Raw genomic sequence first — 22476 nt, forward strand, 5'->3', positions numbered from 1 at the left:
CATTTTTATATAGTCAAATCTTTTTCTTTCTAATTTATTCTGTTATTTCTAGGCTTAGAAAGTTTTATCGCTCACAAGTTAGATAAAAATTTATTGCATTTTCATACCACTTTTACCTTGATTTGATGTTTTAATATGTAATGATATCTTTATTGGTTATTTTGGTCTATTGAGCAGTCTCTTCTATCCTTTTCACAGTGATTTTTTTTAAGATTTATCTTTTTTACTCTCTTTCCTCACATCCAGCGATTCTCACCACACCACATAAAATGACTTCCATTCTGATCACCACGTTGCTAAAACAAATGAAGGCTTAGTCCTTATCTTAGGGTGGGGGGTGTTCCCCCTCAACCCAGCCTGAACCCTCTCCAATCCAGGATGTCAAGACTGCTGGGAATAGGGCCTAAACCAGCAGTCAGACATCCTTCACAATCCAGGACCGCTGGTTCCTAACTCTTACCCGCCTGCCTGATTGCCCCTATATACCACCACCACCACCCCCCCTTCAGCCTGATTACCCCTAACCACCTCTGCCTGCCAGCCTAATCACCCCTAACTGCCCCCCCCCACCGGCCTGGTTATCCCCACTGCCCCCCCTACCCAGCCTGGTTGCCCCACACAGCCTACTGTTCAGTTGTTCAGTCATCTCTCACCCCCCTGCTGGCCTGGCCGCCTCACACAGCCTGTTGTTCAGTCGTTATTGTTACTGTGACGGCATCCTGGACAATTTGCATATTTCTCTCTTATTAGTATAGAAGACCTCAGGTCAGTATTTCACACAGTTATTGATCACTGTATTTTTTTAAAATCTTTATTGTTCAGATTATTACAGATGTTTCTTTCCCTCCCCCCACCCCCCATAGCTCCCTTCCACCTGATTCCCAGCCCCATGCTCTTGTCCCCTGTCACTTTCCTCGTCCGTAGGTGTAAGATTTTTGTCCAATCTCTTCCCATACCCCTCACATCCCCTTCCCCCTGACAATTGTCAGTCCACTCCCTTTCTGTGCCCCTGATTCTATTATATTCATCAATTCATTCTGTTCATCAGATTTTTATTCACTTGATTTTTAGGTTCACTTGTTGATTGATATGCATTTGTTGTCGCTTTGTTCATAATTTTTATCTTTACCTTTATTTCTTTTTCCTCTTAAAGAATACTCTTCAGCGTTTCATATAATACTGGTTTGGCAGTGATGAATTCCTTTAGCTTTTTCTTGTCTGTGAAGCTCTTCATCTGACCTTCAGTTCTGAATGATAGCTTTGTGGGTAGAGTAATCTTAGTTGTAGGTTCTTGCTATTCATCACTTTGAATATTTCTTGCCACTCCCTTCTGGCCTGCATAGTTTCTGTTGAGAAATCAGCTGATAGTCTCAATGACAATAGTATGGGTGCTCCCTTGTAGGTAACTAACTATTTCTCTTGCTGCTTTCAAGATTCTCTCATTGTCTTTTGCTCTTAACATTTTCATTATGATGTGTCTTGGTGTGGTCCTCTTTGGATTCCTTTTGTTTGGGGTTCTCTGTGCTTTCTGGACTTGTCTTTTTCTTTCACCAGGTGGGGGAAGTTTTCAGTCATTATTTCTTCAAATAGGTTTTCAATATCTTGCTCTCTCTCTTCTTCTGGCACCCCCATAATTCAGATGTTGGTACGCTTGAAGTTGTCCCAGAGGCTCCTTACACTATCTTCATATTTCTTCATTCCTTTTTGTTTTTGTTTTTCTGGTTGGGTGTTTTTTGCTTCCTCATATTTCAAATCTTTGGTTTCATTCTTGGGGTCCTCTAGTCTAGTGTTGGATTTCTTATATTATTCTTTATTTCAGACAGTATATGCTGAATTTCCGACTGGTCCTTTTCCTTTTTTTTTTTTTTTTTTTTTTTTTTTTTTTTTGGCATTCTCATTAAGGTCCTTGAAGGTCTCATTAAGTTTTCAGAGGTCTCACCAAATTTCTCTGCAGTTTCTAGAAGATTCTTGAGTAACCATATAAATGTGGTTTTGAACTCTATATCCAGTAGTTTGTTTTCCTCCATTTCTTTCATTTGTGACACGTTTCTTTGTCTCCACATTTTGGCTGCCTCCCTGTGTTGAAGGTGACCTATAGGGCCCAGTGCCTCAGCCTCCCCAGTCACCTGAGTTGGACACTCTTGGTGCATCCCTTTGTGGGCTGAGTGCACAGTCTTATTGTAGTTAAGCCTTGATTGCTAGTGGTATACTGCAGTGTTTCCCAAACTTCTCTCATGATGAGAATCACCTGGTGGAGTTGTTAAAACACAGATTCCTGAATCCCAACTAAGAAGTGCTAAACTAGAATTTTTGGGAACATATAGGTAAAATTGTATACTTAACTACAATAGTAAGTAGTTATACTGCAGTGTTTCCCAAACTTCTCTCATGATGAGAATCACCTGGTGGAGTTGTTAAAACACAGATTCCTGAATCCCAACTAAGAAGTGCTAAACTAGAATTTTTGGGAACATATAGGTAAAATTGTATACTTAACTACAATAGTAAGTTAGGTATGCAATTTTACCTATATGTTCTCAAAAATTCTAGTTTAGCACTTCTTAGTTGGGATTCAGGAATCTGTGTTTTAACAACTCCACCAGGTGATTCTCATCATGAGAGAAGTTTGGGAAACACTGGTATACTGGGAGGAACTGACCTCCAGGCCAATTGGCTGTGAGGATCAGCTGTGTCTTTAATGGAAGAACTGCTGTGCTGGAGACACCCTTATGGGGCAGGACTTGCTTCAGTGGGGCTTTGGTGCTCACTGAAGTCTGCCTCTTGAGTGTATCACTTATGGATGAGAAGAGTTGAAATCTGGTGTTTGTCTCACACTGACCACTAGGTACACTGGCTCCTGGATCTTCAAGGAGGTGAGGTCAGCTACTGTCGTAGGCCTCTCAGCAGGAACTACAGCAAGATCTGCAAATTTCTCCTCTTTGTTTGGGGTTTGGAAGTTTTGGAGCTGTTTGACCCAGTGCAAATTTCTTAGGTTAAGCTGCAAAAGGGCAAGCCATTCATATGCAAAAGCCACTACACACAATTCCAGTGGGTTTATAAATTGGGCAGGGTAGGGTCTCAGGGAATTACTAGGGCTTGGCAATCAGCTATGGCTGCCAGGCAGCCCTCTCTGTCTCTCCCTGTTTCCATGTTCCAGTGTCCCGTGCCCCAGTGTAGTAAACAATGATTGCTGCCGAAACCGGTTTGGTTCAGTGGTAGAGCGTTGGTCTGTGGACTGAAAGGTCCCAGGTTCGATTCTGGTCAGGGGCATGTACGTTGGTTGTAGGCATATCCCCGGTAGGGGGTGTGCAAGAGGCAGCTGGTCGATGTTTCTCTCTGATCGACGTTTCTGGCTATCTCTCTCCCTTCCTCTCTGTAAAAAATCAATAAAATATATTAAACTGCGGGGGGGGGGGGGGGGGGGGGACAATGATTGCTGCGTGCACCACTATGAGAAAGCCACCCTCAGTTTCCAACCTGATGGCAAACAGTCCCACTTCTCCCTGTAGGAGTCTGGGTCTTGCCAGAAACTGGAGTTCAGAGCAGTCACTAGCTTATGTCTTCCCTGAAAAAGTCAACCACGTCCTCAGTTGCCAGCTCTCTCCACACACGCCTCCGTACCTCTGCTTTAACGTGGCTCTGTACATCCTACACAGTCTCAATGCACTTTTTTCTTTCCTTCTAGTTGTAAAACTTCCACTCAACCAGCTTTGCTGTGGTTCTGTGTGATAGTCCTTTTGTCTTTTATAGTTTTGGTGTGGTTGTGAGAGGCAGCATGTACAGATGTATACCTTATGCGCCATCTTAGTTTCGATCACTATTCTTTGTAATAGAGTTATCCATTGGCCTCTGTGATTTCCACACTCCTGACTTTTCTCCAACTTCTCACCTCACCTTTACAGGCTCGTCCTATTCTAGTTTAATTATTGAAGTTCCTCACAACAAATTTTTACTTGCTTTTCTTCTCATTTATACTCTTACCCTAATTAAGCCCCACTGTTCCCATTCTTTTTATATATATATATATATATATATATATATATATATTTTTTTTTTTTTTTTTTTTTTTTTTTTTTTTACAGAGAGGAAGGGAGAGAGAGAAAGCTAGAAACGTAGATGAGAGAGAAACATCGACCAGCTGCCTCTTGCACACCCCTTACTGGGGATGTGCCCGCAACCAATGTACATGCCCCTGACCGGAATCAAACCTCTGGGACCTTTCAGTCCGCAGACCAATGCTCTACCACTGAACCAAACTGGTTTCGGCCCCATTCTTGACTTCAGTTATCATTCAGATAACTGCTTGGCTCCAGACCTAGAATTGCCTACTTGACATCTTAACTTGACCCTGTTAAAGAACCTCAAGCTAAACAAATGCAAAATAGTTATATAATCTACAATAAATATTCTAACACTTCACCTCTATCCTCTAGCCCCCCCAAAAAAAAAAACCAAAAAAAACTAATTTCTGATTCGTTTTCTTAAGAATCCCAGTGTCAGTGAAAAGCTCTACTATCTATGTAGTTCCATAACCCAGAAAATTTACAAGTTATTCTTGACTACTCTGTCTGTCACCTCCAATAGATAATCCAGCACCACTTTCTATCCAATTTAGCTCCTAAATATAGCTTTGAGACTGTCCATTGTCTTCACCTCTGCCACCAAAAAACCAATTCAAGCTATAATTATCTATCATCTCTATTACTAAAACATTCTCTTAACTAGTCTCCCCACTTTGACTCTACCTCCTTACAGGTTGTTCTAACACTGCAGTAATATTTTCCAAACACAAATTTAATCATGTTATTCTCTGCTTAAAGTCATTTTGGGGCATCTCATTGTTTTGAAGACAAAAACCAGAATGTTTATTTGACATAGAACTTTATCTCTACGGGTTCATTTCATGTTCACTCTCTACTCTGGATTGCTTTCAGTATCTAAAGCTCACTCTGCTACCCTTAACTTTAGGGATTCCACACATGCTTTTTTCCTGTAACACCTTTCCTTGCCCTTTTTTTGGTTAACTACCAAGTATCCCTAAGATTCCCTTTTAATCAATTTATTTAGAGAAGCCTTCTCTGACTTACACAATATCAGATATATCCAGATATGTGACACCATATGTTTGTCCTTCACAGTACTTGGATCACTGTCTTTTCTCCAATGGAATGCACAGTGCCAGGCACTAATAGGCCCTCAGTATTCATTGGTTAAATGAATAAATTCATGATTATTTTTCAGCCTAAATTATAGAATCATCAGGCTTTTTAATCAAACTAAGGTTATTTGATTGGGAAAATGGAACATACTATCAAATTTCTTATTAAAAGTTATCCAAGTTTTTTTTTAATCTTTTTAAAATTTATTGTGTAAAGTTTTACATATGTCTCCTTTTTCCCTGATTGACACTCCCTTTCCCCCACCCCACAGCCATCCCCATCCCAGGCAAGCCACCACCGCCCATGTCTGTGTCCATTGGTTATGCTAATATACATGCATATAAGTCTCTAAGTTTTGTGTTATAAGTGGAATCTCTAGTTGCTTATTGTTGGCATTTAAGCTTTTTTATCTATCAATATATCCAGTTATTAGTTTTTTTCCTACTTTAAAATCTTACCACTAGAAATGTATATGTTTTTTTAGCTAAAATTATCTAAAACTGATTTTTTTTTTAAATATATATTTTTTTATTGATTTTCTTACAGAGAGGAAGGGAGAGAGATAGAGAGCTAGAAACATCGATGACAGAGAAACATGGACCAGCTGCCTCTGGCACACCCCCTTACCGGGGATGTGCCCACAACCAATGTACATGCCCTTGGCCGGAATCGAACCTGGGACCTTTCAGTCCACAGACCCACGCTCTACCGATGAGCCAAACCGGTTTGGCTAAAACTGATTTTTAAATAGTTTTTATGTCTTTTGATCATCAGCTATACTTTAGATCATAAAATTGGGGAGAGGTTCTCTAGATTTTATTCAAAGAATATTTTACTGAGAAGATAGCAGTGCCCCACCCCTGAGAATTTAAGACACTGATTAAGTTAACTGGTTTGGGAAATTTTTATAATTAACATCTATATAAAACTTAGAGCTCGTACAGTTCTTTGATATGTTATTTTTATATTTATTCACCTATCCTTAAACCTTTTAAGGTAGGTATTATTAGTACTGATAAATAATTGAGTCTCAGGGAAATTAAGAGACTTTTCCATGGTCATTAAAATATTGAGTTCCTGAACTGATGTTATACCCCAGTACTCATTCTTGAGAGCTCATGCTGTTTCTTCTGTATCATATTTCTTTTCATTGTGTGTACAAAACAATCTGAAAGTCCTTAATTGGATTCTAAGTGAGTAATAAGCTAGAAACTTTTCTAGAATAACCCTTCTGAGAATTTTTAATATTTATATTTTTATATATATTAATCATTTAGACTATTATTTTAAATTATTTTCCTTATAGGAACCTCCAGAAGTTTAGCCTTTTTGGAGACATAAGTGTTCTACAACAGCAAGGAAATTTGTCAAATACATACCTCAGCAAGGTGGACCCTGATGGCAAAAAAATCAAGCAGTAAGTTATTTAGTTATTAGAAAGGGGCTTACTTAATAATAATTTTAGTTTTTCTGAGAAATTGTAAGGTATGATACAATCAAAAGAGTAATGATTATTTCTCTTAAAAGAACATATATCCTGGAAATGTTTTAACTATGAAATACAGTATCCATTATATGCTATTTCATGTCATTAAGTTTTAAGACAAATCAAGGGATTTTCTGGGTAATTATTGCTTTGTGAAACTTATTTCTCTGCTTGCTTTTGCTATAACACAAATTGTATGTCATCAGTCTTTCCTGCTATACTGAAATAAAATGCTGCTTTTCTTGAACATATTTCTATATGTTTAATACATCTTATTCCTTACATTTTTAATGGCATTTATGATAATACTTGTGAGTCAGGTAGAAATTAACTGAGAGAAAATGGATCTCGAAATTGCATGCCATTTCATTGCCTATTTAAAAAAAAAGACTTAAAGATTAGTGCCAAATGGGATCTTTAGTGCAAACAGGATCTTTATGGCATGTGCTTTTCTTCCAGGATTCAGCAGCTGTTTGAAGAAATACTGAGTAATAGTAGGCAACTGAAATGGCTGTCCTGTGGGTTTATGCTGGAAATAGTAACCCCAACATCACTGTCTTCTCTCTCAAACTCTATTGCCAACACCATGGAGCACCTGAGTTTACTGGACAACAATATTCCTGGTAACAGCACCCTTATCACTACAGTGGAACTAGAGCGATTTGTGAATCTGCGCTCACTTGCCCTGGATTTCTGCGACTTTACAGCTGAGATGGCAAGAGTCTTGAGTGATAGCAACCATGTGCCTTTGCAGCGACTGTCTCTCCTGGCCCACAATGTTTCTGTGATGCACAAGTCTCTGGACAACATGCCAAATGATGAGCACTGGAAAGCCTTGTCACGTAGGAGCCCCAGCCTCCGGGTCTATATAATGGCTTTTGATATTAAGAGTGATGATATGTTAAAGATTCTGAAACCCAGTATACCACTAGAGAGGATTCATTTTGACAGCTACATCACTTGTGTTTCGGGAGCTATTGTTGATCTTATATCTAGGCAGTATGACAAGTTCCTCACTCATTTCATATTAATGAATGATGTGATTGATACATCTGGTTTTCCAGATCTTAGTGATAATCGAAACGAAGATCCATTGGTATTATTAGCATGGAGGTGCACAAAGCTCTCTCTTCTGGCAATTCATGGTAGGTGATTTTCGATTCATTTGATACCAATATTACATTTGAAATGTTTTATGCTATGAAAAATAACATTGGCATTTAGTGTTAAGAAATCTTATAACAAATTGATATGCAGATTTTCATACTTTAATATCACTTAGAAGTAGGAAGTCACAACTCTACCCTAAGGATTCTTATCCAAGTTTCCTATTACTTTTTCTTCCATCATGTGATTAATGGCCTTTCATAAAAATGGTATCTGAAATCATTTTATCTAAGAAAACATACATATTAACTGACAGTAAAAATATTTCCTCTAATCATAGATCTCTTAAAAAGATAACATGGAAGGAAGAGAAAGTATGATTTTTTTTTTCATTCCCATTTCCCCATCTTCTAGATTCTAGGGATTACCATATTAATTTATATCACTTTGTTTTTTATTTGGTAGTTCCACTGATTGGGCATATTTTTATTTTATAATGGGGCCTTTCATCTTAATGTAAACTGTTCTCATTTGGAGAGTTTCATTCTGATAAATTAGAAAAACATTTTATTTTCTTTTTAATACTTATAAGACATTTACAGGATACGAATTAGGAAGCCTCTGCAAACATCTTACACTACCTTTATTGCCTCTGTTTCTTTTCTTTTCAGCAACATTTGTGTCTTGCTTTTCAAGTTTTGTTTTGTAATTTGGTCAGCCAGCAGAAATAGTAGCAAAGAATAGACCAGTGTTGAAGGTAAAAAATAAAATGAGGATCTGTATGGGATAAAGAAATGATAGGTTATTCAGAGTTAATTTATCCTCTTTTTAAAGCTTTTTTCCTCTTCTTTTAATAAGTAAGATGTTGGATATAGCTAAAGCCCCCATCCATTCCCATTTCATTCTTTCCTGGAGGTAATTATTCTGAAGTTAGTGTATATCATTCCCATGACTGTTCTGCACTTTACATATTTGCTACTGACAATTAACAATTTATGTTTAAAGTGTCATTTCATAACTTTGGACTATCATTTTCACTAATGAAAACACCAGTTTAATTATGTATTATTAATGGACACATATATATGAAGTAAAAAAAATTTCTTTATGCTACAGCATTATCTAGTTAAAAATTATATTTTAAACATCTATGATTTTACTAAATGTGGTATCAGAACAGGATTATAACACCTTCCATTTCACCACCCACAGTAAATTCTTAGAGACAATATAAAACTTAGTGAGTCTCTCTCTCTCTCTTTCTCTCTCTCTCTCTCTCTCCCTCTCTCTCTCTCTCTCTCTTTTCTTGCTAAACAATCATACTTCCTTCTCAAATATCTGTAGTATTTTTTAAAGGAAAAGGACCAAAGTAGTCATTGTGATACTAATTTGTGGAGAAGATTAACTGATCATATAGACAAAATAAAATGCAAGGAAATTATAGTGCTTGTGTTTTGCTTTTTTTTTTTTTTTTTTTTTTAAGGTTACACAGTGTGGGCACACAACCTCATTGCCATTGCTCGTCTTCGTGGCTCTAATCTAAAAGTACTTGAAGTCACTGAAGAAAGCATTGATTTTGACCAAGGAGAACTGGCCGACCAAGATGTGGATCCAGTGCATAACCTTATTGAGCAGGTATCCCTGGGCCTGGGTCAACCTTGGCACGCAGTCATGGACATCGAATCACTCAGTGTCTTCACTGAACCAAATCGTCATTTTTACAGAGAGATGCAAAGCTTTAGTGAAGACATTTAGCTTTTTTTAAAATGTACAATTCCTGTGGTTACATATGCAAGTAGGGTCCTATTATGTGTTTTTTTTTTTCAGTAGTGTGAATTAATCCCTTTGTGCTGTGTTTAATCAGTATTAGCTTCATAGAATTATATATGTATATTCTACTTCTTGATCAAAGAACGTAGTCGGGTATTGGATTAGAAGTTCAAAGTGACAATGTGTAGGGCTTTCACGGTTAATAGACTTGTTACCAAATCTTAAAGATACACAACCGAAGGTTGTCTGAGGTTGCTGGCTAACTTTATTTTTCACTGAGTTACTCTGCCTTTGACGATTTTATTCTTTGTGTGTCAGAGCTGAACTCGGGAGCCAAAATATTTTTATACATATATAGATACCCATAGCCTGGTGGATTTGTATGCAATATACTGCATTCACGCATTCTAATAGCATTTCATTAGTTCTTATTTGAAATGGAAGGGAGGATAATGTCCCAAATGAGTTATCTTTAACAGAAAAGCCAAGATTTTAACTTTCATTACATATATAAAATTGATTATCACCAATTACCATTCTGAATTTTGTATAATACTAGGTTAGAATCTTGCTTAACCCTTTTTTTTAAAATGCATTTACATAAACAAGTACTCAAATTGTTAGATTTTTAGAAACTATATCTGACATGATTTTATTCATCAATTATATTACACACTCAAGTTAGCTTTTAAGCCCAGATTTCAAGTAATAGAGGAAGAAAGAAACTATATTCCAGGTAACACCTAAAAGAAAATAAAAAACAGAATTGTAAACACCCATGCTTGCAAGCAAACATTAGTCGTGAAATCCCTATCAACAAGTCACTGGATTTTTCTCTGTCAGCGCGCGTGTCAGCTGCCAAAGAATAGACTTAACTGAAGAAGTGCCCACATGCTGGCAGGGGCCGGCCCACTCTGGCCAGCCAGATTCTGCTAGATTGTAATATTTAAGGTCGAATTTCGACCTATGGTACACAGCTGTGCTGTGGCTCAGTCAGCAACCTCAGAACTCTGAAAAACAAAACACAAAAAAATAAAAAAATAAAAAAACATGCACCTGTTTCACTGTGAATAGTGAATGTAAAGGAAGAGGAAAAACTGAAAACTTGTTCTATCACAGGTATGAGCTGCTATAATACATGAAGAACATTCCATGAAGTATGTTTTAAAACCTTGTTATATCTGAGAGGCTTTAAAAGCCGACTTAACTGTTTCAGGGCAACCGCGGTACAGACGTGGTCTCTGTGAGACTTCCACCTGACCCCAGTTTTAAGTGGTACGAATGTTGTGCATTTAATGTTAAAGGACAGTCTGCAATAATAAAGTAGCCAACATGGGTGCCCAGCAGTGCTGAGACCTGGCTGCTCTATTGTAAGCTTTGGAAACACAATTTATGCAACAGATGTCCAGATATGATTCTATTTATGGAAAAAGTTTATATGTGTTTTACAAATGGTTTTACCATCTTATATTAAAATGACCTTTTGACAGGTGTGCACTGTTTTGTCTCCAGTGGGCACATACCATGCGGATTTTATATGTACATCAGTAGTGTGAATCCACTGGCACAGTGTGTGTAAATGCCAGATGTGGTGAGATTTTATCTTATAAATGTGATCAGATAAAATAACTCCTGACAGAAACTGTAAGGAAACCAGCTGAATGTTTGACCTGATGACTGATGTTATATGGTTTATGTTAAATGTATATTCTTTTAATCAATGAATAAAGCATTAAAAAGTGGTCGTTGATATATAGCTTGTTTATGAAGCATGAAAACGTTTAGTATTAAAAAACTGTAATACTTCTTATATTGTGTATAATTATATGTTAGCTCCCATTATAATCTGAGCAGTGAAGTTCAAATTTGAGAATATATCATGAATTTTAATCTGAATAGTTGGGAAGAATTTAAAATTTTACCTCACCTTGGCTATATATAAACTTAAAAGCAAACAATAGACTGGTTAGCACACAAAAAAGCGACTTACTTCATTACGCCAGTATTAAATATATAGTTTATAAACCCATATATTGCTTTAGTTTGGCTTTGCAGTCTTCATTCTTGGATGTTGAGGCAAACAGCTATCATTGATGAAGAAAATGGCTCTTTTCCTTCCATCCTTACTGATCCCAGAGACAATTTCTTCTAGGCACTGCCTCACTTTGGAACCGTCCTCATCCTGCTGCGTCCTTGTTAGACACATTTAACGCCTCTGAATAAATGGTGGGGCCTGAGTTGGCGGGGATCTCCCTTCTCTGCAGCCAGCGCCGAAGAGAGATGAAACAGGTTCTTGTAAGAGGCAGCCGGGGATTGAGAAATATATGAAATAAAGAGAAATAGATTCAAAGGTGGGTCACTGCCCTTTCTGTGGAGAGAGAGGACGACCTGAGCCATGCAGCACATTTATTTTATTTCCAAAAGAAGAAGGGGGGTTTCCCTGAAAGCTTAGGATCAAAGGAGTTTTAGGTGTGCCCAGGTCCTATTCAATCTCTCATTCCCAGCACACGGGTAAAGATAAGTCGGTACTGGTAAGTCTCCACCATTTGGGGAGAGGCCTTTTCCAGGGAATGGCCATGCCAGTCACCTCGGACTCAGCTTACATCAATTTATTTTATTTTATTTTTTTAATATATTTTATTGATTTTTTACAGAGAGGAAGAGAGGGGGCTAGAGAGAGTTAGAAACATCGATGAGAAAGAGTCATCGATCAGCTGCCTCTTGCATACCCCCTACTGGGCATATGCCCGCAACCAAGGTACATGCCCTTGACCGGAATCAAACCTGGGACCTTTCAGTCCGCAGACCGATGCTCTACCACTGAGCCAAACTGGTTTCGGCTCAGCTGACATCAATTTAAAGAATATCCATGTGCATTCCCAGGGGGCCCTCCACATAAACCACCATGTTTATGTATTTAAAGAACCAAATAGTACTCAAATGTATAAAAAAGGAAAGCCTATTTATATTTGAGTAATATACAAGTGTAGGTTGGTATAGTGAGGCACAAAACTAGGAGACTTGCTATCTGTTTTCTACTCTAAGCTCTGACTCTAATGCTACTTCAGCCCAGACTCTTCCTTGAGCTTTAGTTTCCTCATCTGTGAAATGAGGGATTGGACTTGGTTATCTAAAACTCTGATTCTTCATCCAAAGTTTCAACCCTTGTTAGCCAAAAGCTTAAAGATATCTTTGAACAACTGTATTAAATAAAATACTCTCAAAACATAGCTTACTATGAAGTTTACATATTGAAAATTACATTCACACTTCCACCATCACCCTAGGAATTAAGGAAGTTAGGGATTCAGTGGAGCCGGGCTTGGAAAGATAGTGTGCTTATGGTTGAACACACCGTTTCCAAAGCCAATTGCTTGGGGCCTATAGCATGAATTAGATTGGATTTCTATGAAGCCACCTCCCAGGTATATAAAACGGTTCTAATGGAGTTTACACTGGAAGGTATGAAAACGCAGTAACTCCCCTACATTGCCTATATCAAGGTTTCCCAACCTTTTCATGGCCTGACACAATTAGAAAATACTGTACAGCAAAACTGGTATAAACTGGAAGGAATTGGAGCAAAAAAAATAATCGTTTTTTTAAACCTCACCTGAGGATATGTCTTTTTTGTTTGTTTTTATTTATTTTAGAGAGAAGGGAGAGATTGGGTGCTTTCATAGGCACCCTAACTGGGAATCAATCCCGCAACCTGGGAATGTGCCATAACCAGGAATCAAACATGACCTTTCAGTGTACCAGGATAACACTCCAACCAACTCAGCCATACTAGCCAGGGGTCATTTTCTTTATTCTATAATTGATGAGAAGAATAAAATGAGGATTTGGGAATCATGAATTTGTATAGAATTTTCAAATAAAATCTTGTCATGTTTTAACTGATAACCTCTTAAAAATTTTAATATTGCCGAAACCGGTTTGGCTCAGTGGATAGAGTGTCTATCTTCGGACTAGGGGGTCCCAGGTTCGATTCCAGTCAGAGGCATGTGCCTTGGTTGCAGGCACATCCCCAGTGGGGGATGTGCAGGAGGCAGCTGGTCAATGTTTCTCATCAATGTTTCTCACTCTATTTCTCTCCCTTCCTCTCTGTAAAAAATCAATAAAATATAATTTTAAAAAAATTTTTTTAATATTGTCACCAATGAGAATCCCCCCACAAATAAGTGATTTTTAAACCTTTTTCTTTTCACAAGCATTCAAAACTTATGAAGCTGAATTAAACTTAAAAAATTTAACCATTTTTCCCTAGCGAGTTTAGCTCAGTGGATAAAGCCTTGCCCTGCAGACCAAAAGGTCTCAGGTTCAGTTCCAGTCAAGGGCATGTACCTTAGTTGCAGGAGGCAACCAATCGATGTGTTTCTCTCACATTGATGTTTCTCTCAGTCTTTCCTCTCTCTTCCACTCTCTAAAAAAATCAATGGAAAAACATCCTTTGGTGAGGATAAACAACAAAGAAATTTAACTATTCTGATGTAATAGTAAATGTGATATTGAGATTTGTTAATTTCAAATTCAAGTGATTTTTTTCATTATAAGTGTCTTAAATAACATTTATAGTCTCCTACCTTTACCGTGCCACTAGTTTAGCCACCACCGAGAGCTTCACTGCTCAGCTACCAGTAGACATACTTGTAAGTCAACTAGAGGCCTGTGGAGCCCCCTCCTCTCGTCTCCACCTCCCAGTCCCCTCACACATCTAGGGCTTCACACAGCTGGTCTTCCCTACCTTTTCTCAGGATCCCTGGAGCATGCTTCTCTCAGCCTCACAGCCCCCCCCGCCCCCGCCCCCGTCCACGATGAACAGTGGAGCACTCTGCATCCGGCAGGGGCGCAGCAACTGCTCTTCAGGAAGAGGTTGAAAGCATCTCTAAGCAGCCAGTCAGGGCTCCCAGCCACCCGGAACTCAGGTGGCCTGGAGGGGCATCACTCTGGTTCAACCTCCCAACGTGACTTCCTGGTTTGGGGAAGAATTTGGAAGGTGTATTTGAGTAAGTTTTCAGGACACTTGAATCATCCTTTCTATAAGATTAAGAAATTAGCCTTGGCCAATGTGGCTCAGTTGGTTGGAGCATTGTCTCATGCACCAGAAGGTCACAGGTTAAATTCTGGCCAGGGCACATACCTAGGTTGCAGATCCAATTCAGGTCAGGGTGCTTATGGGGGAGGAAACTGACTGATGTGTCTTTCTCACACTGGTGATCTCTCTCTCTCTCTCTCTCTCTCTCTCTCTCTCTCTCTCTCTCTCTCTCTCATCTTCTTCTTCCCCTCTCCCCCCCCCTCCCTCTCTAAAATCAATTTTTAGAAGAAACTTTAAACATTTAAAAATTATCAATGAGGTCAAGATAATAAATACCAAGTGTTGGCAATGATTGGACAAGCACCAACAGTTGAAATTTGAATTGATATAACCCCTTTGGAGAGCAAAATTACAGTATCTTATAAAGCTGGAGTTACCCAGCAATTTCACTTCGAGATGTATTCTCTTAGCACAAAGTCTTTGATCATTTTTGTTCTCATAGTCCCTAAAAATCCTAAAGGAATTTTGAAAAGCCATGTACTTCTTTGCAGTTTAAGTTAGACATATAACATTGGCCAAAATTTTAACATAATACTTTTCAGTGTACTTTAGTAAATATCACTTAGCTTAGTGGATAAAGCATTGGCCTGTGGACCAAAATGTATTTAACTGGATCTAAATGTCTTAGTAATTCAGTACCTCCAACCATAATTAATTTTAAAATTACAATAAACTTGCCCTGACCAGTTTGGCTCAGTGGATAGAGCGCCGGCCTGTGGACTGAAGAGTCCAAGGTTCAATTCCGGTCGAGGCATGTACCTTGGTTGCGGGCACATTCCCAGTAGGGAGTGCAGGAAGCAGCTGATCAATGTTTCTCTCTCATCGATGTTTCTAACTCTCTATCCCTCTTCCTTCCTCTCTGTAAAAAAAAAATCAATAAACTTAAAACATGCAATAAACTTGATTTGGAAGTTTTACATCATTCGTTTTCCTCCTAAACTCATATATTTTTGTCAGTTATCAATTTATTGCCTCACCTCTGAAGGCACCCTTCTATAGATGCTCTCCAATAATGGAACTCCTGTAAGTAGTGCACCTTTAAAGTCACCGCAACGTTAAGTTTTCTCAGTAAAAGGCATGCAGGTCACAGTAGAAGGAGTAGACAGGCAACCTGGGTGTGAAGACTTGCAGCAGAGCTCTCCCCAGCTGTGGCCCAGACTCTGTCCTTCTGTGACCTAGCAGCCTCAGCCTGACCTTCAGCCCTTTTCACCCAGAAACGAGCTGCTGGTTAGACCACATGCTTGCCACTGCCTGGCCTACTCACTGGCTCTGAGGGTCTCCACATCCCCAGCACCAGACTCCCAATGCACACCGAGGCCACTGGTTGCTGGTTGCCTGCTCCCCATGAAATGAGTCGGGCCAAGAATAAATTTTTATTCCTGTTTTTCATTTCTATTGTATAAACACAAGTGTTAAAATCTTTTTCACATAAGTAGACAAGAAGAGAGTTTTTGTTATAATGATTGCCTTCATTCTTTGAACTTCTGAGCTTATAAGACCAAATAATAAATCAAACTGATCTATCAAAAAATTAATTTTGGTTATTTGGTTGATGCAAATAGTTATTCACTTTCTTGGCACTGACACCAATATTTCAAATTGTCTCTTGGGCTCCTGAGGTTAGGACATCTTAATATGATGCATTATAGTACAATAAGAAGTAGGCAAAAGGTATGTGCTCCTTTCATAACATGGGAAAAGAGTAACTGCAAAATTAACATAGGAAAGGAAAACCTCACCTTCTTAAGTTCATCCTGAGGCAGAACGGCTGTGGAAAATAGATATGGAAGGTGAAGTTCTGTGAAGTTCCCTAAAAGCACACCTGCAAACTACATGGAAATTCTTTGTATACTCGCAGGGCATGTACCCCAAATTTCAGAACTAGCTCTAGAGATACTGCTTATATGCTAAAAGAAACAAATACTAAAATGCTTATTTCCACATTATAATGAAAAAGCAGCAGCAGCCTAATGTCCATTAATAACAATGAATTTGTCACATATCCATACAGTCAAAATTAACTAACTAGAGCACATTTATTAAAATGGATGAATCTCAAAGAATGTTGTGAAAAAAGCCAACTTCTAAGATGATCTAAGAAGATCATACTTAATGATGCTATTACTGTACATTTTCAAAAGGCAGACAAACTAAACTTACATATACTGTACATAAACATTTAATTGGAAAAACAAAACGACACAATGGTGTTTACCTCTAGGGCAAGCATGCTATACTCACGGCGGTGTGCTACCAATACATGCATGTTTATGGGCTGACTTGTTAATGTTTGTAGCTGAGTCTGAAATTGACCAAGGCAGGAGGATAGAATATTGCCTTCTGCCTCACAAAGGAGTGCAGCATAGTAAGCTGAAGGAGGCTCAAAGGTCTACTGAGAGTTTAAAGACTAGATTCATTGTATGTAGGGAAGTTCTAAATAATTTTTTATTGATTGATTTTTAGAGAGGAATGGAGAGGGAAACATGGATTTGTTGTTCAATTTACTTATGCATTCAATGATTGATTCTTGTGTGCGACCTGACCAGGGATTGAACCCAAGACCATGGCATATCAGGATGACACTCTAACCAAGTAAGAATCCTGCCCAGAGCCTAAATATTTTTTCAGAATTATTTCAGAGAGAGGAAACGTGAAGGAGAGAGAAATAGAAACATCAATGATTAGAGTAGGGGTGTCGAACTCAATCAGAGAACGAGCCAAAATCTAAAATCCAGCCTAAATCGCGGGCCGAATGGTTTACTGAACAGTCATAAACTGGCAATGTCATAAACTGACAGCGGAGTGCAGTGATGACAGCACGGTGGGGGCCACATTGCAAGGCCTGGCGGGCTGGATTTGGCCCGCGGGCCTTGTGTTTGACACATGTGGATTAGAGAATCATTGACTGGCTGTCTCCTGCACAATTCCTACTGGGGATCGAACCCACAATCCATGTTTGATTCCTGACTAGGAATCAAACTGTGACCACCTGGTTCACAGGTCAGCACTCAACCACTGAGCCACACTGGCCAAGCCTAAATGATTTTTTAATAGATCATTGCAGTTGACTCTGTATAAATTTAAAGCACTAGTGTCAGTAGAGTATTATTTTAATACTAGAGGCCCAGGGCACGAATTCTGGGCTGATCAGAGGCCATCTCCCCCAGTCCTGATTGGGGCCGGCTGGCAGGGGGATGGGGGAGAAGTACCACGGAGATTGGCTGGCCATGGGAGGTTGGCTGTGGGAGTGCCCTGACCACGAGGGGGCAGCCCCTATGTTGAGCATCTGTCCCCTGGTCGTTAGTCAACTGGTCGTAACAGTTGTTTAGGCTTTTATATATATACTAGTAGCCCAATGCACAAAGATTAATCAAGAATGGGCCTTCCTTTCCCTGGCTGCCAGCACTGCCATTCTGCTTCGGCTTCTGGAGCTGCCTCTCTCTGCTCTGTCCCCGCCATCCCATGCTGCCCAGAGGCCCTGAGTGGCCAGGGCGGTGCAGAACGCCTGCATCGTAGCCATGGCAATGATGCATCACGCCCCCAGCCGCTTTGCATCTGCATATGCAAATTAACCCACCATCTTTGGTTAATTTGCATACTCCTGCTTGGCTGGTGGCTGTCGCAAAGGTAATGCCAATTTGCATCTTCCTCTTTTATTAGTGTAGATATTAGTAGCCCTGTGCACAAATCTCTGTGCCAGTAGCTCCCCAATAGCTCACTGCCACCCTCCAATAGCTCTCCACCCGCTGGCCCGCCCTCCTGTAGCTACCCCGGCCTGCCCTCCCACCTTCTGTAGCTCTCTGCTGCCTGCTTATAGCCAGTAGTTTGCTGCTGCCCTCCTGTAGCTCTCCACTTGCTGCCCTGCCCTCCTGTAGCTCCCTGTGTCCCCCACCCCCTATAGTTTGCTGCTCTTCCCCCTCCTGTAGCTTTTGGCTGCCCACTTGTAACTCACTGCCCCACCCTCCTGCTGATCCATGATCCAGTCATTACACTTCATGGTGTAACAACCATTTGCATATTACATCTTTATTATATAGAACTAGAGGCCTAGTGCATGGAAATTCATGCACTGCAGGGGGGTCCCTCAGCCCGGCCTGCCTCCAATCACAGTCCTGGAGCCCTCAGGGGTAGAAGGCAATTGGCCATCAAGGGAAGGCAATGCCCACATCACACCTCTGCTGCTGCCACTGCCGGCAGCGCAAGCTTCAGCTGGCCTTGGTTACCTGCACCTCAGGCCATCCCTGGGTTGAGGAGACGGGGGGACTCTGGGGCACGTGTGCGGCAAGGCCGGGCTGAGGGGACTGGGTGCCGCCATCTTTGAGGGCAGAGCAGTCAATTAGCACTTTCCCTCCTAATTGGCTGTGGGCGTCGCCATCTTTGTAATGGTGTGAAGGTCAATTAGCATATTCTCTCTTTATTAAATAAGATATCTATAAACATTATATTAAAAAAACACAGCTAGCAGTATTTTCAGTGTAGCCAAGGATCCAGAAGTATGTATAAAAGATTTGTGGGCTGAAACCGGTTTGGAACGATGGATAGAGTGTCAGACTGCGGACTGAAAGGTCCCGGGTTTGATTCCGGTCAAGAGCATGGACCTTGGTTGCAGGCACATCCCCAGTGGGGGGGGTGCAAGAGGCAGCTGACTGATGATTCTCTCTCATCCATGTTTCTAATTCTCTATCCCTCTCTCTTCCTCTCTGTAAAAAATTAAAAAAAAAAAAAAAAGATTTGTGGGACACAAAAGCCCCTTGAGAAAGAACAACAAAGTTGCAGGTACAAAAATCTATTGTATTTCTGAACACTAACAACCATCTATCCAAAAAGAAAATTTTTTTTAAAAATCCCTTTAAAACAACATCAAATTAGAATAAAATATTTAGAAATAAACTTAACCAAGGAGGTGAAAGATCCGTATACTGAAAATTATAAGAAACTGAAGAAGACAACAGTCCCACAGGGCACTGGTTTGGAAATGGAACTTTATCCCAAACTGGAAGAGTAAGAGCCATCCCCAGGAATTTTTCTGGACTTTTTGAAATAATGGCTCTTTTCCCTCCTGAGATTGTAAACACTAAATACCAAGTAAGTCTGGAAATGCTACAACTATTGATACTTGGAGAGATAATATACCCGGGAGTGAAACTAACAGAGAGGAGCAGAGCAAACAGAAGAGAAAGACCATATTTTAATGATATAATTGAAACTATCTATACTAATAAAAGGGTAATATGCTAATTAGACCAGATATCCCTCCAGACAAAGCCACGGTGGCGGGAGCTGAGGCAGAGGCGGTTAGGGGCAACCAGGCCAGCAGGGGAGGGTGGTTAGAGATGATCAGGCTGGCAGGCAGAGGCAGTTTAGGGCAACTAGGCAGGCAGGGGAGCAGTTTGGAGCATCAGGCAGGCAGGCAGGCAGGTGAGTTGTTAGGAGCCAGCAATCCCAGCGGTCAGACATCCCTCAAGGGGTCCAGGATTGGAGAGGGTGGAGACCATGCTAAGGGACTCCCCTCCCCCCCCCCCCCCCCCCCGTCCCATGCACGAATCTCATGCACCAGGCCCCTAGTCTCTATAAAACTATAATATGCAAATAGACCAAATGGCAGAACAACCAAACAATCAGTCACTATGTGTGCTGACCACCAAGGGGCGTATGCGGAACATGGCGGGCACCAGCTGTGGCAGGATGGTGGAGCAGGTGAGCAGGGATGCCAGACCGAGATGGGGTGCTGGGCACTGTCATCAGGGTGAGCCTCTGGTGGTTACTGAAAATTCTTTGATCCCACGTGTCATGGTCCAGCTAGACACTTGTTCCTGCTGCCAGTGCCAGCCATGATCGCTCAGCACCATCAGTTGGTGCAAGCAGCAGCTACCAGCCCCGATCATCCCTCAGGGCTTCTCCATCTCCCCATGGTTCCTGAGGGATGATCGGGGTTGGTCGCCACTGCTCACACCTCCTGCTGGCGCCGGCCCCAATCTCTGTGCCATCAGAGGTTGCAAGCAGGGCCGGTGCCGTCAAGCGTGTGGGAATGGCAGCGGCAGGAGCAGGGTTGCCGTCAGAGAGGGGGCCACAGCAGGAGGGACTGGGTGAGGCATGGAGGATGGGCTGAGACCCAACCTTATTCCCGCCACAGCCTCACGGCCCACAGTGCCTTTAAAGTGCACGAATTCGTGCACTGGGTCCCTCGTTGAATATAACTGTGAAACCGTGAAAGCCTTAGTTGCACAAACTGATATTACATGTATTTTTCTCAAACTGGTTTGAGCTGCAAGCAAGAAACCTAATACAATATAATAAACTTAATTACTCTTTATGTACAATTATCAGAAAGCTCTCACATGCCATCAAAAAGCCCACTATTTCTTTTGTACCACTCATATCAAATTCTATCAAAGTTAGCTGCTACTTTGAAAGGAAAAAGCTTAGTTTGCAAAGATTATAAGGCTAGATGCTTTTCTAAATAGACACATGGTGAAACCTGAACCACACCTGCAGAAGCAGACTAAATATTACCAACCATACTCACAAAACAGTTTCATAGCATCTAAGCATGTCTGCAAATTGACTGGGTTGTCCAGCAGGTTCCAAAAAATCTGATCTCCTTTCCTCTTAACAACCCTCTCTCCTCTGCTCCAAATTCTAGCCCCAGAATATATTTTAGGTATAGATCCCTAAAAAATTAATCTCAAACCCAATGGGAGAAAAATATATGCACAGATATTATACTATCATATATAACTAGAGGCCTAGTGCACGAAATTCATGCACAGGTAGGTCTCTAGGCCTGGCTGGTAATCAGAGCTGATTGGGATCTTCTGGCTGCCAGCCAGTCCTTCCTTAATTCTGCACCTCCTAATGGTCAGGACATGTCATCGTGAGTGATCAAACTCCTGGTCTCCCAGTCAAACTCCCAAGAGGACAATTTGCATATTAGGCTTTTATATAGAGAGATTCTTTAAAATTTCTTTTAAAAAGGAAACAGCTTAAGTGTTCAGCATAAAAACATGCTCAAAGTCACTAATTAGCTGAGAGATGCAAATCAAAATGACAATGTGGCACCATCTCACACCTAGTCAGAATGTCTATCATCAACAAATCAACAAACAACAAGTGTTGGCAAGGATGTGGAGAAAAAGGAACCCTCGTGCACTGCTGGTGGGAATGCAGACTGGTGCAACCACTGTGGAGAACAGTGTGGAGTTTCCTCAAAAAACTGAAAATGGAACTCCCATTTGACCCAGTAATCCCATTCCTAGCAATATATCCTAAGAAACTAGAAACACCAATCAAAAAGGATATATGTACCCCCTATGTTCATACCAGCACAATTTACAATAGCTAAGATTTGGAAACAGCCTGGGTGTCCATCAGCAGATAACTGGATCAGAAAACTATAGTACATCTACACGATTGAATACTATGCCATCATAAAAAAGAAGGAATTCTTACCATTTGCAGCACCATGGATGAAATTGGAGAACATTATGCTGAGTGAAATAAGCCAATGAAAGAAAAATGCCACATGATCTCACTCATTTATGGATAATAAAGAACATTATAAACTGATGAACAAAAACATAGATAGAGGCAGTAAAGCATCAAATTGTCAAATTACAGTGGGAAGGTTAGGGAGAGGTGGTGGAGATAAGAGATCAACAGGAAGATTTGTATACATGCATGTAAGCATAACCAATGGACGTAAAACACTAGGGGCTGAGGGCATGTATGGTAGTAGGGTGGGAGGGGGGGCAATGGTAAGATATGTATACATATACCTTAATAAAAAGTGGAAAATAATAAGTAAAATTTTAAAAAATTTGGTCTGATTATATTAAGTATTTTCACATTTTTCTATA

At 40.3% G+C, this 22476-nt stretch overlaps 1 protein-coding gene and 1 pseudogene across 2 annotated transcripts in view; both read left to right on the plus strand.

Annotated features, from left to right (window-relative positions):
- FBXO33 (F-box protein 33) overlaps positions 1-11272 on the plus strand; it is a 30788-nt gene extending 19516 nt beyond the window's left edge. The window contains exons 2-4 of the mRNA XM_084869966.1: positions 6466-6576; positions 7105-7790; positions 9236-11272. Of these exons, the coding sequence (XP_084726092.1) occupies positions 6466-6576; positions 7105-7790; positions 9236-9507 (1069 nt within the window). The 3' untranslated portion in view covers positions 9508-11272. The remainder of the gene's footprint in view (positions 1-6465; positions 6577-7104; positions 7791-9235) is intronic.
- The window catches only part of LOC311620775 (neurofilament light polypeptide-like), a 1158328-nt pseudogene that overhangs the window by 759233 nt on the left and 376619 nt on the right, over positions 1-22476 (plus strand). The gene's annotated exons all lie outside the window — the stretch shown is intronic.

The sequence above is a fragment of the Pipistrellus hanaki genome (genome assembly GCF_964339955.1).
Source record: "Pipistrellus hanaki genome assembly, chromosome: 1".
In the NCBI taxonomy this organism is placed as follows: Eukaryota; Metazoa; Chordata; class Mammalia; order Chiroptera; family Vespertilionidae; genus Pipistrellus; species Pipistrellus hanaki.